Source organism: Nilaparvata lugens, chromosome X, assembly GCF_014356525.2.
Source record: "Nilaparvata lugens isolate BPH chromosome X, ASM1435652v1, whole genome shotgun sequence".
NCBI lineage: Eukaryota > Metazoa > Arthropoda > Insecta > Hemiptera > Delphacidae > Nilaparvata > Nilaparvata lugens.
In genome coordinates, this window is record NC_052518.1 from 59,022,612 (window position 1) to 59,040,509 (window position 17,898).

General features: G+C 35.8%; 1 protein-coding gene across 1 annotated transcript in view; it reads left to right on the forward strand.

Moving 5' to 3' along the window:
• The window catches only part of LOC120355076 (protein Cep89 homolog), a 249,369-nt gene that overhangs the window by 202,069 nt on the left and 29,402 nt on the right, over nucleotides 1-17,898 (forward strand). Inside the window, exons 4-6 of the mRNA XM_039443380.1 lie at nucleotides 2,718-2,917; nucleotides 10,808-10,946; nucleotides 13,040-13,220. Of these exons, the coding sequence (XP_039299314.1) occupies nucleotides 2,718-2,917; nucleotides 10,808-10,946; nucleotides 13,040-13,220 (520 nt within the window). The remainder of the gene's footprint in view (nucleotides 1-2,717; nucleotides 2,918-10,807; nucleotides 10,947-13,039; nucleotides 13,221-17,898) is intronic.

The following is a 17,898-nucleotide window of genomic DNA, read 5'->3' on the forward strand; positions in this document are numbered from 1 at the left end:
CATAAAATAATTTTGAAGAAACCAACTATCTTTAATAGAATTTTGAAACTGAAAGAACAGTTAGCCTTGTCGAGGTAACACCCTAATAAAATCGAATCTTCTTTATGATAAGGAGCAGTCATACTATCTATGAAGCGATAAGAGAACCATGAAAATTATAATTATGCATTAATGAGGATTCTTTGAGAGAAATAAAATCATAAAGCGACTTAGTTTATCCATTGGCAGATTATAAAAAGAAATTACTTGTACAATTTGAGGTTAGAATCCTTTGTTTTGATTCAATACGTCGAGTATCTTAGATCAGTCGACAATTCATTGATTTATTATGTGAGCAAATCAGCTGACTGATCACTCGACTATTATGAATTAAATTACATTATATTATATGGAAATAGCACAAGGACTACCTTATTATTTTATCTTTCAATTTTATCACATCAGTGTCATTTGCATTGTGAATAAATAAATGAATACCGGTAAATAGAATGAGCCATATGAGAATGATTTGAACAATATTTCGTAGAGCGGGAATTGGTCCATATTTTGCATATTTTCTTACATGCTCTCAATGAGAAAAATTACGTAAATCCAATAAATTTAGCTCAAAAAATGGATAGTGAATGAATGTGCTTTATGCGATTTTTGTAAATTACTGTAATACTTTCTTTAACATTATAAAATTTGAATTGTATATAAAGTACTTGGAGCAGAATAAGTGAACTGCAACTCACTGCCAACACACAAGGTTTCTTATGTTGGCAGTGCCAAATATAACATTGATAATATTGTTGTACTCAAGTTAAAATCAATCTCTATTTGTATTGTATACTCTTGTAATTAATATTGTACAAATATGTATTTGTGATTTTGGCGATAAATTCAATTCAATTCAATGTCATTGTTTGTAATTATTTGTTACTTTGAAGAAAAAATTCGTTTTAGAAGCCTAAAGATTGAACAAAATTCTAGACACAAATTGATGAAAGATCACATTTTTAAACTTTGTACAATATGGTCATAGCAAGTTTCTTTATTGGGAACATAATCACACATAGTAGTTCAAAAAAGGTGTATAAATGACCTCTTGATATTATGTTGAATCAAAATTCAACTTTAAATATGATAAATCAATATATTCATTGTGGGGTACAGCTGTACCCCGCGCGCCTATCCACGTTATGAGGGTTAAAGGACCACAAAAATTACAATTATAATTCAGTACACTTATACTATTTGTGCTTTTGACGTGGCCATTAATAATAAGCGAAGTAAAATTGAAGTAAATTTTTGTACTTTTTGAAGTGAAGAGTGGGGCCACATAAAATAAAAGAGAAGTCATGTGATCCTTCTTGGTATGGTGGTTTCTTTGAATTAATTTAGATTCGATGGTTTGTCCAATAAACTTTAATCTTCAGCACATGGGAGATTTTTTAGAATTGATTATTTTCTCCACTGATAAAAATGAATTATAAAATTTAGATTCATGGGAGTAATCAATTGATAGAATATTACAAATATAATGAACAATATTGCCTCAGATATAGGCTAACATTTAAAATACATAAATTTAACAAATAAGAATCTCACTAGAAAAATGGTAACTTTTAGAACAAGGTCTTTATAGTGAAGGCATAAAGGGAAGTAGTCTCTCTCTTCTTGAAAAACTTTTGCTGAGCAGTTCTGTCTTACTTAATTTGCATAGAATTTTGCTATTGGTGGAACTAGTATGATGTATACATCGCGTCAGAGATGAGTAAGAGAATAGTTCTTGCTTTACAATAAATAAACTTCAATTATCTGCCTTTTATTAGTAATAAGCATATTTCTCCTTATTCAACATACAATGTGTTACTGCATAATTTTATGATAAGGCCATTTCTAGTTGCTGATAACAAAAATAGAATATCATTTTCGAATATCATCCCTTTTTGGTGTCATTTTTCTGACCTATGATTGGCCTGAACGGGTTACAGAGATTTTTACATCAGTCCATGTGGTTGATTCTATAATAATTATTCTATAATATTAATAAATTCATAAATTTTCGAATTGTGGTATCTTCAATGGTTTTATTTCTCAAATCTTACGGTTTGAATGATATTGATTTCATAGTAAAATTTTCCCCCACTTCTTATTCCTCTGCAATCTTCATCATTTTTTATTATTATTTTTCTGCTTCTTATTTCAGTGCAATTATTGTTTTTCCCTCTTCGGTGGAAAAAATGTTTATTTTTCTATCCAATTTTAGTTGAATTACATCCAGGCACTGAATCAAAACAAACCGACCTCATCAAGCAACTAATATAATATGAGGACATATTTTTAACATGTATGATCGAAGACAACTCCCTCGTTTGTCAATCCCTTTTATTGTGTCATCAAGTGTGATTGGGCATTGAAATCGCTCTAGAAACTCACTTTAAATCCACTTCGAAGGTTCAGTAGTTGATGAATGATTCAACGAATCCAAGAAGAAACCAGGCAGGTGATCACTATTATTAGGTACCAATGTTTGTCGGGGCAGTTGCAGTTGATATGCAGGTGTTAAAAGTGAACTCTACTCCATTTTATTCCAAACTCTTGTCTGAACAATGACCAATGAGAGATTTTTCATACAATAAGGGATTGTTTGCTTTAGTAATAGAGTTTAAGAGAAGCATTACTGTAATTGAAAATTGTAGTATTTTGGTGAATAAGGTGAAATTTGTTGGCAGTAAAAAAACAACCAACTTGGGGTCGCAGTGATATGAATGCTGTGGCTCCTCTACTTCAAGCTTATCAAGAGGCAATTGAAGACAAAGATAAGTTGATCAAAAATTTCCGATGTGAAATAAATAAGTTCAGCGGACATTGCAAGAAAGTTGTGAGTGATAATGTCGGTCTTCTCAAACAATTGTCAGAAGAAAAAAAGAAGGTAACTGTCCTATTCTATGAACAACATATTTATCTTAGCTTGAATATGAAACATTATCAATGTTTACCATTCTATATGCTATACATGTAGGGATGTCAATCCCGGGATCCCGAATCCCGGGATCCCGGTCCATTTTTGATACACAACAATCCCGGGATTTTCGGGATTAGAAAACCTGAAATTGTGAATCATATTTTTCCAAAAACAATTTAATATAGAATTCATTTACGGTGATGAATATGTGTGTTTATAAATAATTGTGTTTGACTAATTTATTCTACAGGCACAGACTACAGTTGCATATACATAATACTGTATACTGTACTCTGTACTGGCTGAATAGAATTAGCATTATCGGTTCGCATTATTCAAAGAATGGCAGTTGATCGGTTGCTATGTCTCTACACTTGTTTCTGTTTACAAAGCACCACAATTACCAGTCTAGACAGCGCAGTACTTGCAACAGTGCTGTTGGCATTTCCTTGAAATGCACTCAGAACTTTGAAAAGACTTCAGAAATCAGAAATAAACAAGCACTAACTATTCACTCTATGTCTAATTATTCCTCTTCTCTTCTCTTTCTCTATCATAAGAAGAATATCCAGTTGTGAATATAGTTGACTAAGTAAATATAGTTGACTACGACATTTCATTTAGTAGTGTAAGGCCTCTTTCACACGATAGGAGACGTGCAACTTGAACATTGAACAGTGTTCACGTTTTTTTGTCGAAGTACATTGAGTCAAATCGTGTCTTTCACATGGTGACTCCTATCCAGGAACCTCGTTTTGTCACGTCTTTTCCCCTCGAGGCAAGCAGAGGCAAGATCTAACAACTATGCCGACGTTTGCTCAAAAGTATGACTCATCACTTTTTCTCAAAGTCTAGCTTCCTTAAAAATATAGATGGAAGATTTCTGATTTGGATTCAGCGACCCCAAATTCTGTAAAGCGTAAGTCCTGTTTTCGAAAATATCCGAAAACAAGGAAGTTATGGCTGTTTTTAATAAAGCTTTCTATTATCATATAAGTATACGGTAAAAACGAACAGGTACTGTACTATACAGTACGTAAGTACTCTAGCTATTATAATACAACTTACACTGTATTCGTGTAGGAAATTTGGTAGGTTATTTATCTTGATTTCTGAAAATACCCCAAAATAAGGGAGTAAGATAACTTTGAAAATCCAAAGTTTTCCTCCCGATTGAAGAAACATTAAAAATTAGTCTAAGATATATTATGTCTTAGAATAAAAACGTGTAACAAATATCAGATCACTATTCAAGCTATCAAGCTTTTCATAAATTTATTTGTCTCCTCATGACAGAAGGTTTGCGCCCAATGTTTTCACTTAAACATTTCTATGATTAAATTGTGATAGAGAACATTATCGTATTGATCTTCTAAATCCAGTTACATGTACATCGATTTTCGTAAAATTGATTTTTTTACCGTTCCTATGAATTCTAAAAATTCTATGAATTGTTTATACAGGTTCATCACAGGCCAGGCTGGTCTGAGCTATTCATGACTTTTTTTCAGTATGCATTATCAACTCAGCAGTTCTAATACACAGACATCACTACTTGGAATGCCATGACATTTTCTTTTCTTTCAATTCCTATTATTACCATAGATCGATTCAGATCAGCACAATGTTTATACTGTATGTTCATAATAGATTTTTCTGATTGTGAAAAGAAATAGTCAATAATTGCTGGGAATTTAAAGTGATATTCAACGATTTGAACCTGATAAATTGGATTGTTGAATGACACTTGAAATTCAGTGAATTTTACTGAACAACATTCCTTTTCCTCCTATTTTATTGGGTGATGAGTGGAGATGATTTATGATTTCATATTTGGATTCATCTTTTCATAGTTCAATATTTTTTTGGAAAACTAGAACTTTTAGAAATTAAAAATGTTTATGTATAAACTTCTCAGGTGTTCAAAAACCTTTGCCTGTCCCTTTGTGAGGCAGGAGTATTATTATCTTAGTACGTACTATATAATCATATGATAATGGAAAGCTATATTGAAAACAGCTATATATTTATGTGGTCAGAACACAGGAGAGAGAGAAGTGAAAGTTCAGTTCAAACTGCTGCATTATAATGTAAGAAGCCTGAGAAATATTCTGAGTAGTCATATTTAATTGATTATATTATTAATTCAAGTCATTTAACTCACTCTTCAGTATTCGAAGTGATAAGAGTGTGAACTCCATTCCGTCCTGATGTAGGATAGAAATGCTTTTTTTCTTCATAAAAGAGACTCTGATGAGTCATCTTGCTTTCCTCAGTTCTCACTATCATCTAGGATACAGCAAATTTGAGGTAGGACATCAAATAAAAAGTTTCTCCTAATCTTGAAAACATTTATAGAAATAGAATGTTTAATTTTAATATTATTTCTAAGTATTTTCCATTTTAGTAATATCCTTTCCCTCTATAATGAGCCCTTTTTCATCTCCACACACTGTTACTGAACATGTAATTGTGGAGGAACAATTGCAAAAATGCATGAAAATGATTTTTCCCAATCCCAGGATCAGTCCCGGGATCCCGGGATTTATATTGGATAATCCCGAAATACCGGGATTGGAAATAAGTCCCGGGATAGACATCCCTATATACATGATACATTATTCTAATGCACTCTTCCAAGTGATTCAACAGCTCTGTTTATCTTGAGTAGTATAGTTTTTTGTCCCACAGGGTTAACGTGTGCCAGACTTCTCATAGGGTCAAAGGTCAAGGTCAAGGTAAAAGAAAAAAAATTGAAAAAAGAGAAAAAAATCAATTAGAAAAATTAGGAACAAAAAAATAAAAGAAAAAAATATCAAATAAATTAAAAAATAAAAAATAAAAAAATTAATGGAAAAAAAAATTAAAAAATCGAAAAAAATTAAAAAAAATCTAAATGACCATCTCAATCTATAGTGACATGTCGTGCACAGTCATCCTAGCCTATCCTAGCCCATCCTTATCCTAGAGTGAGTGGCTTCCATGGGGACTTCCATGGTGACCTATCACTCCAGATCAAGATGGTTGTGCAGGACCTGTCACTCAACACTAAGATGCCAGTGGATACTTTTCACTCTAGATTAAGATGTCCATGGGGACATATCGCTCTGAAATGTCCATGGGGGACCTGTCACTCTAGATCAAAATGGCTGTCAAGTCCCATCACTCTACATTAAGATGGTCATGGAAGACCTGTCACTCTAGGCTAAGATGGCCGTGCAGGACCTGTCACTCTAGATTAAGATGGTCATTTTCAATGACTCGAACTCCACCTCCCCCTGTAACATGACTAATGACCATGCTCACCAGTCTCTATCAGTAGAGAGTTGGTGATGAGGATATTTTCAATATTCTTTCTGAAGAATGGACATTGATATGTCCAAAGCTCCACCAATTTATGTAGACGCATAACAATATAATTATTATCTATAGTTATTATATAACAAGTTGCTTTTTCATATCATATACAGTTCAATAATTATTTTCTTAGTCTATATTATGTAAATTCATCTATAATTTTGCTGTATTGTAGGATATTGTATATAAGTGTATTTGCCAGTATATATTGTAATCTACATAAATAAAGTACTAAAGTACTATAAAGTACATAAATAAAGTACTGGCAAGGTTGGGTCGTCCACTCAGCTCCACTCAGTGGTCACTCATTGGTCACTCAGTGGTCACACTCAGTGGTCACTCAGTTGTCAGTCAGTGGTCAGTTAGTGGTCAGTCAGTGGTCACACAGTGGTCAGTCCGTGGTCAGTCAGTGGTCAGCCACTGTTCAGTCAGTAGTGACCGAGAGAGTGAGTGAGTGAGAGTATGAAACAGTGGGTGAGAGAGTGAAACAGTCAGTGTGAGAGTTTGTCTCAGCAAACTTTACTATTCTCATACCAACTGCACAATGTTTTGCAATAATTTATTTCCAATTTCCCTTGTTTGCATGAGTCATCTCTTATCCCACAATGCTAAATGTAGGCAGTCTGACATCTATAAGTAAACTTGAGTACAAAGTGTAAAGCTGAGTTACACATACCAACACCTCTATTTTAGGCATTCTTGCAAGTTGATTAATGTGAAAGTGGGGCTCACATCCACTGTTATCTCTTGCACTGTGACCAATGCTGAGTGCATCACTAAATAAATGATACTTGACTTTGAGAATATTGAGTCTCAATTTCATCTTATTGGAAATTTAAATCTTTGGATAGGATAGAATGGGTATCAAAACATAACACACAAGGTTACAATAATTTTCTTCATTTTTTAATTATTATACGAACATCAAGGCATATCTATGTCAATCAGATACAGGAAATAACTCTTTCCTTATTCCTACTGGGTGTATATTTCAAAACATCTAGCTTGATTCTAATTTCATAATTCAAATCTATGTTGGGGCTCCCAAATTCTTCCTATAACCAATAGTTTGACACATACAATGCTTCCAGGTTTTCAAACTGTAAAAAATATCGACTCTTGTTCCTACAGTATACTTGTTTGATTGCAATAATGACCAATTCTGTCTCTTCTTGTAACTCCTCCATTCTTCTGCAATCCCCTACTTCAACTTTACATTTGATTTCCAGCATTGTGATGTTATTATACTGCTCCACTCCTTTTTGTGTAAAGGGAGTGTCTTTCAAGTTTTTCCATACATCTGACTGAAAATTGAGTGATTCTATTATAGGAAATGTGTTACCATTATAGCTTGTCATACCATTGAGGGTAATTATGCAAAAATGCTCTCTCTCCTTGGTAGACAAATTATTTCTTTCTCATCACTGTGAGGGATTACAAAATAACCCTTTTTCTTTAGGATTTTTATAGCTTTGTATGCTTTAATAAAACCATTCTTATTGTACCCCTTTACAAAGTAAACATTCTTCAAACCATCTTTCTCCCCCAGAACACCTACATATGAGAATTTCTCAGTATTATTCACAGTAAATGCAGTCACATTATACATCCCACTTGGATCAAAATTTAGCCAGTGTGAATGGAAGTATGGTTCGAGTTACTCTCTCAGATTTCGTATTTCTTTCTCAAATTCGACAAGCTGCTAATGCTGCTCCCTGAATGTCTCTGTGGCTTCCAAAAACTCTACTTTTCTCCGTTTTAGATCAATTCCATCCAGTTCTAGCTTATGTTTCTTGGCTGATAGCACTGTGATAGGGGACAAGGGCTGTATCTCTTCAACAGGGTATGGGAGGAGCTTACAGGTTATGTTTGCTCGTTTTCTAAGGACTTGTGGTATCAAATTACCTGTTGCTACAAGGCCCAACTCATCTAGGTCAACAACTTTGGATATGGTGAAGAAAGCTGTGGTTGACTTGGAGAAATATGTCTCACCACTCTTAATATAGCACTTTTGTGAGAAACTAATATTATTTTTGTTGGATGGGTCCTAAAAAAATTCTACATAAATTATTTTATTCCTATGTTGTAGGTCAGTGGGGAGCTTTACTTGCACTCCAGTTAATTTCTTGGTATTCCTATTACCCCAGTAAAAATAATGTAGAAGATCATTATAGACCAGCCAACAACTATTTTTCAGATTATCTTTCAGTTTTGTCCATATTTTAGCCAAGGACACAGAATAAATTGAGCATTTTGGGAATAATTTCTACTATCATTCAAGAGTGACAAGCTATCTTGAATAGAGTCAAAAGTTTTGCTATTGTCTCTATTTGATAAACTGTAGTTATAGATTGTAGCTTCCAAACGTGTAATATCATGCATTTTGGCTGCATCAGAGGTAAAAGTTTTCCGTAATCTCATATCTGGATAGGCAATAAAGTCTACAATATGATTACCTAACTGCGTGTTCACACCAGGGCTTGTGATTTGACATACAAACTTATTATAAATTTTTACCCTCACATTACTATTAACCCAAGTCAAGCAATCAATCCCAACAGTTTTGTTGTTATTCACTATTACATTATAATCTTCTTTATATTCTCCTTGGAAGCAGAAACAATGATTTGTAGTTAGAAAGTCACACATTCTATTCTTGTTGAATATTCCATCAAAGTCCTGTGTTATGTCCAAGTCTAGTAGATAGAAGTGTTCCTTTCTCAGCTGCTCCAATAATCTTGGTATGTCTTCCATCAATGTAGCGATTGGGACATCTGCAAGCTTCACTTTGTAATGTATCCCCACTGGTTCCTGGTATTTTTGTTTCAATTCATTGTAATTGTCTCTTCCAAGCACTTATGGAATCTTTTGAGACATGTCTCTTCCAATGTCCAATAGGTAGGGCAGCTTTGCTTTGACTCAATGTTTAGCTGACACCATATTAGAGAATTTGCTTTTCAAATATAATTTGAATGTGCTACATATATCCTTTTTTATAACAAAACATCTCTTATCCATCTCCTCACAATCGTCCAAAGCACAGATTCTCACAAGCACTATATTGTCACAAAAAGGTTCTGTAATAAGCACAAGATTTTAGTCATCCTGCACCAACAGTTCTTCTCCACCAGTGTAATCAATATTTCCAATGTCTGTCACAAGGTTGTCATTGCACAGGTTTCCTGTTAGAAGCCACAAACCAAACCGCTCATTGATAGGATGATTTCATTGATTTTACTATCACAGAGCATATGTACATTAAACACCTTAGAAGTATCCATGTTTACTGCACTGTTGACATTATCAAACTGAACGAATGCAGATCAATGCTGCGGTATTTGAAGTAAGATAGTTGAGAGATGACGTCATACAGACTTGTTGGAACAGGATTTGGATGCTGATAAGGACTGGTGGGTGTGGCCATTAGTCATGTGAGAGGGCGAGGTGGAGTGGGGGTCGTTGAAACAGCATTCATTGAAAGTATTGTAAGGTGATTTATTACTTTTATGAACACCTAGTGAATACTGACTAAACAGTGACAGAACAGTGACTGAACAGTGACTGAACACTAGTGGTTATGAACAATGATTTGTTTGCATTCTAGGATTCATATCTGAGACTGTAGAAAGCATACATGCAACTCATCACACTGTAAAGGATGTTCGAGCTCCTTGTATATTCTATAGAATAACTACTTCTTCTCACATTACTAAATGAGTGAAGAGGATTTGAGGAATAAAAATGAGCAATTCATTGCTACTTTCATTGAGAGATTATAAGCGGCAGCAGTGTGGTGGTGTCCTAGAATACTTCACAGAGAAATGTGTTGGCTGCTAGCACCACAATGTCTAAAACGCTGCATTCTATAACACTAATAACTGAACAGGTCAATACGTGTATCTTATGTGGTTGTTGGCTGAACACTGATAGTCCTACACCGTTTTGCACACTGTTTATATACTCCCAAGTCGGTGGCGAGTCTTCTGATTCATTTTTGATTAATTTTTTTATATATATTTTTTGAATTTTCTTTTTTTCTTTTTTTCAATTTATTAATTTTTTCCATATCTTGACCTTGACCTTTGACCCTATGAGAAATCTGGCACACATTGACCTTTGGGAAGTCTGGCACAGGTGCGTCAGAACACACAAAACTATACTACTATCTTGTCCCGATTCCACTTTATTACTTGACTACTTGACCTACAGTTGGTGCTATTCACCCTATATTATTGAATATGAGTGCTACCCTTAGTTTGTTGTTTCTTTGTAGCCATACACCTTTTATTAATTGATTTTGACTGTTGGAAAAATCATAATATTCAATCTTTGAAAGGTACTTGGGATACAATATTAGGAACCCACCATTAGGAAGGTATGAAGACTCAGATCACAAATAAATGAATACCTTTTCATACTAATCTTCTCTTTCTTATTATTTTGTATTGTAAAATTGCTCTGATATCAGTTGAGAAATTGAACTTCCTACTATGATCTTAGTGTAAATCTATGCTGACTGAATGGGAAGTGATGCATAAAGAAGTGTTTACAACCAAGGAACAGAATCGACTTCTATGCCGTCAGTCAAAGCTTCATCAGAATAGCATCATCGAACTCCAGAACACATTTCGTGAACACTGTGAGTACATAATTATATAAAAGCAAAAAATATTTATATATATATATAATAATGATTTATACAGAAAACACGACACAAATAGAAACACTTGAAAACTTACAATTTATGTGGAATTAATATACTACTTCACAAAAATAGCTTACAAGGAATTGTGATACTGGATTTGCTCATAATCGGTGGAAAACATTGGGTTGCTTTTGAGAAGCCAGCTCTAAAAGTACGTTATTCAATATTATTTTGATTCTATTAGTAACCTATAACCTCCTGAAGAATTGATAAATTACTGGAAGAAACAGGACATTGCCAATGAGTTATATGAGTATGCACTGCTGTAGCCTATATGACAGTATAGCAGACATTACTGTACGAGGTAAGCACAGCAGTATGCTTGTGACAACACTATCATCTAGAAACAGCAATCTCCATGAGGTTTTGCCTCAAGATTTAGATTTCGATAAACATCGACAACATAAATAGGGCTGATAACTTGTGGACATACAATAGTACACCGAATATCAGCAAAGGGATTAACTCAGCATATAAATATGAAGATAAATTGGTGAAACTGAGAACTGGATCCTATTTAATCGATCATGAATAAAATAAACAAAATAACATGTTGATGAAAATAATCTCATTTCGGAAGGAAATAATACAACTATACTGTTTGAATTTGAAACTGATCAGCCAGTTTATCTATGAATGGAAGACTCAGATATTCTCGGGTTTGACAAAGAAGTTTGAGAAGCTCAACATCAATTCAGGTTATTTTTGTAATCTGGAAGCTTTAAAAATGATGAATTTCAATTCAATTTATAAATTCCTTCAAAAGTACCACTAGGATTTTTGATAAACAAAAATCCAAATTCATAATATATGTAAGTTTTCCATTTACATGCACAGGATTCAAACTATAAATGTACTGGTAGTTGATAGTTGATCAGAACGAATCGTTTGTCGATTTTAGGGTAAATATTATAACAATTGGGGGCAATTGCTGAGATCGGGATAATCTTTCGCGGTCGGCTGAGAACTGGTTATTGCTCCAGAGATGGAATATAAGGCGACCAGCAATATTATCGCAGGGAAAAACAGGCAGATTGCTGAGATCCAGTCCAGACTAAAATTCAATCTCGGTGGATTGCTGAGTTCAAGCATTAGATCAACTCCAGTCTTGAAAAATAATCTTGGTGAATTGCTGAAATCAAGATCAAGCTTCAAATGAGATAATCTCAGAAGCACCAATAATGGTCTTAGCCTTCAACTTAGAATTGCTAGGAGGCAGGTTTTAGAATAGAGTTGAGCTATTTATTCGTTATTGTTTTGATTTCATCAAAATAGGATTTCAAATTGGAAGCTGCCTTTGAATCCTGAACATTTCCATCACCCACAAACACATATTAATTTTTTTTTCCACTGATGTATAAAACAACAGTTTATGGTGAATTGCATTATGGTTTATTTGCATCAGAAAATGCAAATGAAAATATTTTGAAATGATCATTCAATCGTCAATGCAAATTATGTCAATATAATATTAATAATAATTATCGATATAATATTATTATATCAATTACAATATAAAAATTTGTTTGGATCAATAGCAGTAAATTTGGATGCAGTTATATCTGAAATTTTACATCTGTGATGAGGAGGTGGTCTGTGCTGTGTGGTTCCTATTCCATACAGAATTCCCACCTTCTCTTACTTGTCAGAATCGACCAAAAACGAACAGAAAATGAACCTCTCAGACGAGCAGTTACTCCACTAGAGACTGAAACCTGGTGAACCCACTTTTATACGTAGTTTTGTGTTGAATTGATGCCTGATTTTCGATTCAGTGTTGTTTTTGCATGTTTTGTAGCCTGGTGACATTATTTTGGGCTATATTACTGTGTATATGTGATTTAATTGTAGTTATAGCATTGTAATATTGTGGCTTTATTGTGCCTATTGAAATTCATGTATTTACGACTGAATCGAATCATTGAATCCTTGAATCATACAGAACATGATAAGCCAGACTTTCCGAGCAATACTACAGAGCTGAATCCTTTGAGACTATATTATGTGAAGTGTATGATTCGTTTCAGTGCTAGAGATGAGCATGGTGAAAGAGCAAGTGGAGGAGCGTCTGCTCAAGTCACAGATGCAATTGTATTCACTGCGTGGTAAATTCTCCATTTTGACTGAAGAATGTGATAACCTGAAATCAGATGCCAATCAAAAAATTCCGGTAACAGTACACAGAGCTGCTGTAATGGAATGCAAGAGGTAACCCAGTAACAAACGTGTATGATGAGTCGGCTGAAAACATGTGTGACCCATTATAGTAGCGCTGAGATAGTACTCTGCTATTAACATACCATACTTGATTAGAATATACAAGTCAATATTGAATGAATCACACAGATATATATATATATAATATATATATATATATATATATATATATATATATATGCTAAAATATCAGCAAGTATATGTATGCTATCCATAAGCAGTTTCACTCACTTGCTGACGTTTCGCCATTATAACAAATGACATCCTCAGAGCTCAGTTTTAGCTACACTGACTCCTGCGTGTGTTTGGTAGTTCATCCACGTGGTCGAAGGGAGTACCCCCTTCCCATTCCTTCCACGTGTTCGGCCTGACACTGCTGGGTGAATGGAATTCCCAGAGAAGTGAGAAGTGTCAGGCTTTTGTGCTGTGTTGAGACCGATTTTCCAAAGGGAAGAGATATTTGTACTGTCATCACTTTTGTCAAGGCTCCCTTGTTTCTCTATTTATAGGGCCTCTCGTACAATCCTAACCCTAAAATCTTGAATGTTGGCTATTTGTTTTGAATTCTTGAAATTTATTTTGTAACCTGTGTTTTTCTCATGGTTGTAAAGGGCTGGAGTGGATTGTTTGTTTTTTATGTTCAATTTGTGTTCCTCTATCCTGGCTGATATTCTTCTATTTGTTTGACCTACATACATCTTGCACTGGTTGAATGGGTGGAGGATAATGACATAGAGCTTATTTTCGATGCTAAGGACATAGCAAGTTCTTGCTCTGCTGCATGGAATAGTGAGTCAAATCCTGATCTTTGCTTTGCTTCGGTGGACAGTAGTGGCCAACATTACCCTATCAGACGAAGGGTCCTTTCTGACTCCCCACACAGCCAACACAGACCAATTCTTTTTGAAACTGGATTACAAATACCACTTATCCAATCAACTCAACGACCAAGGTGGAATTTCAAGAAGGCTAACTGGAATGGTTTCACAACAGAATTGGATAAATGTATCTGTTGGATCCCTCCAACCCCTGAGAATTACAAGAGGTTTAAAGGTCTTGTTGTCGCAATTGCAAAGAAACATATACCAAGAGGTTTCAGGAGGGAATATATTCCAGGCTGGAGTAGAGAAAGTGACCATCAATACAAGCAGTTTCAGGAGAAAAATGACCAACGGATTGCAGGAGAGCTCCTTAACAGCTTGGATGAGGCATGTAGAAAGGAATGGTCCCAGACAATGGAAGAGATGGACTTTAGACATTCTAGGCGCCGGGCTTGGAGTCTTCTCAGGGAACTGGGGAGTGCAAGAATTACTACACACCAGAGCTCCCCTATCCATCCAGATCAGGTGGCAGAACAAATAGTCAAAACATCTAAGGCTGTTGGCTGTTTGTATCATGCAGCAGAGGTAAGGAATGGACTGAAAGAGCTTAAAGCTATGGCTGTGGAGGACTTACACCTGTCCAGTGATTTCTCAGTTGAGGAGGTGGATGCTGCTCTTTGTAATACCAAGTGTGGAAAAGCACCTGGCTTTGATGGAATCCACCCAGAGTTTCTGGTGCATGCTGGAGGGAAGGTTAGGCTGTGGTTGTCACGCTTTTATACAAAAGTTCTGCAAACTGGAAATCTCCCAGCAGATTCCAAGGAGTCTAAAATAGTTTCAATCCTCAAGCCTGGCAAACCTTGTGATGATGTGAAAAGCTACCGCCCAATTGCACTGCTGAGTGTGAGTTACAAAGTGCTAGAGAGGCTTCTCTACAATAGGATAAGTAAAATAATACTAGAGCATGTACCGATTGAACAGGCTGGATTTCGACCCAACCGGAGTTGTACAGAGCAGGTTCTCTCTTTGACGACATATATCGAGGCAGGCTTCCAAAAGGGATTGAAAACATCTGTTGTCTTTGTGGACCTGAGTGCTGCTTATGATACAGTGTCGAGAGAGGGACTCATTTTCAAACTCCTGCATGTTCTACCAAGCCTAAAAATCATCCAATTGATGAATAACATGCTAAAGAACAGATGCTTCAGAGTGCTCATGGATGATAAGCTAAGCAGAAGAAAGGTACTCAATAATGGATTGCCACAGGGTTCAATCTTGTCCCCGCTCCTTTTCAACTTGTACTCAGCAGATCTTGCCAACAAGGATCTACCATCAAGGATCTCCATGTATGCTGATGACATTGCTGTGGCCACTCAAGACAAGAGTATGAAGACAACATCAGAGAGCCTCACTGAAGACCTATCTTCCCTTTCAGTTTATTTCCACAAGTGGAGGCTACACCCTAATATGAAAAAAACAGAGGTGTGCTGTTTTCACTTGAATAATGGGGAGGCTAGGGTAAAACTAGATGTGAGGTTTGACAACCGCAATTACAGCATAATTTATTTCCAAAGTACCTTGGGGTGACACTTGACCGCACTCTGTCCTACAAAAATCACCTTCATAATGATGCTGAGAAACTAAAAACTAGGAATAATATTCTAAAAAAACTCTGTGGAACAACATGGGGAGCATCAGCAACAACTTTGTGCTGTTCTGCCCTAGGACTAGTATACCCCACAGCTGAATACTGTGCGTCTGTGTGGATAAATAGTGCCCATGTGAATAGAGTCAACACTCAGCTGAATAATTCCATGTGACTTATTTCTGGGACCATTAGAACCACCCCCACATAACTGGCTGCCAGTTCTCAGCAACATTGCTCCACCAGGGCTGTAAAGATCTTTGGTCTTGTTCGTGAGTATAATAAGATAAAAAATGACAGAGCACTCCCAATCCACAGAGATCTTCTGGAGCTCGGTAACAGGCTGAGGTCAAGGCGCCCTCCCATGCGCTTGGCTGAGCAGCTAGAACGTGAGAATTTCTCTGTTGCTGATAGCTGGGAGGAGGAGTGGATGGATAGAGCACCTCTCAGTGTTAGTCTGAGGTATTCTGTTGGGAGGAGTGTGGCTGGGTTTGATCTGCCAAGGCGAACATGGACAGCACTCAACAGGATTACAACTGGGCACAGAAGATGTAGAGCATCTCTTAGTGACTGGGGTAGATTGCCTTCCCATGATTGTGATTGTGGAGAGGCTAGACAAACAATGAATCATATCATCCGGCATTGTGCTATTCGAGCCTATCAGGACGGTTCAGATGATTTTATAGCAGCATCTCCACAAGCAATAGCCTACATAACCAACCTGGACATTCAAGTTTGACTTGATTATTTCCTATTTCCTTGTGCATATATACACTTTTCTTTGTCATATATTTTTGTTTGTATTCTATAACCTAGATAGATGGTTTTATTTTGTTTTATATATAAATTTTTTTCAAGCTGACGAAGGTCAAAGACCTGCATATTTTTGTGAATTCATGTGTGTGTATGTGTGTGTCTATGTGTTTGCCATACGCTAATAATAATAATAACATCTTGTCACAATTCAGGCAGGGAATACTATAGATGCCCTGATTTTCTAGTTCTAATCTCTGAAAGAGTTTCTTTGGAAATTTTGAAATAGTTTGGAGAGGTTTGTAGACTGGTTTGATTTGATGTTTTTTCAGTATTCTTCCAATATGGTTGGTAGTACCCCTGATGTATGGAAGAAGGACAGTTTTTTCGAATGCTTCCACTTCCTTGAGTTTTTCTTCGGGGATTGGAGGTGTCAGTTCTTTTGTCAATGATTTTTCAATTATTCTATTATTGTATCCGTTACACTTCAGTATGGATTTGATTGTCTTGATCTCCTCCTCTTTGCTTTTTTCATCCATGAGATGAAGAGATCGAAAGATCAGACTATTAACTACAGTGAAGGAGTGTGTGGGGTGATGATGAGATAGTGCATCCAGGTATCTATTTGTATGGGTTGGTTTTCGGTATACAGAGTGTTCCAGACTACCATTCTTATTCCTCGTGATTGAAATGTCCAAGAACGGTAGTTCAGCTTCTTCTTCTATTTTGAGGGTTAACTGTATCTTGGGGTGTATCTGGTTCAGCTGATTGAGGTATTCGAAAAGTTCTCCCTTACCATGAGGTCAAATGATAAAGATATCATAGACATATCTCTTCCAAAGGGTTGGTTTCAGTTTTGTTCTACTGAGAGCTTCCTCTTCAAAATGAGTCATGAAGAAATTGGCTATGGCTGGAGAGAGACATGATCCCATAGGGGCTCCTTCAATTCGCCTGTAGTATTGGTTATTGTGAGTGAAATATGTATTTCCCAGGCAGTGGCTTGTCAGGTCAATAATTGATTTAGAGAAGTGTGCATTTTGATTCATGATGATTAGGGCTTCATTAACAGGGATGTTGAGGTAGATGGAAGTGATGTCTAAACTTGCTAGTACATCCCCCGAATTTAGGGTTATGTCTTTGATTTGATTGATGAAATCATAGCAGTTTTTCACGTATGATTGTGATTCTTTTATAACTGGTTGAATGAGGTTGGCTATGAATCGTTCAAGGTTTAGGGTAGGTGAGTTAATAGCACTCACAATTGGTCTGAGTGGTGTATCCAGCATGTGTATTTTTGGAAGACCATAAATTTTCGGGCATCTACTAGATTCATCTCTGGGAATAAATTTGAGTTGGGTATCTGGGTTGATATCGGATTGTTTGATTTTTGACTTAGTAATTTTCTCAAGGTAGGTTTTGGGGTCTCATTGAACCGGCTTGTAGGCTGCAT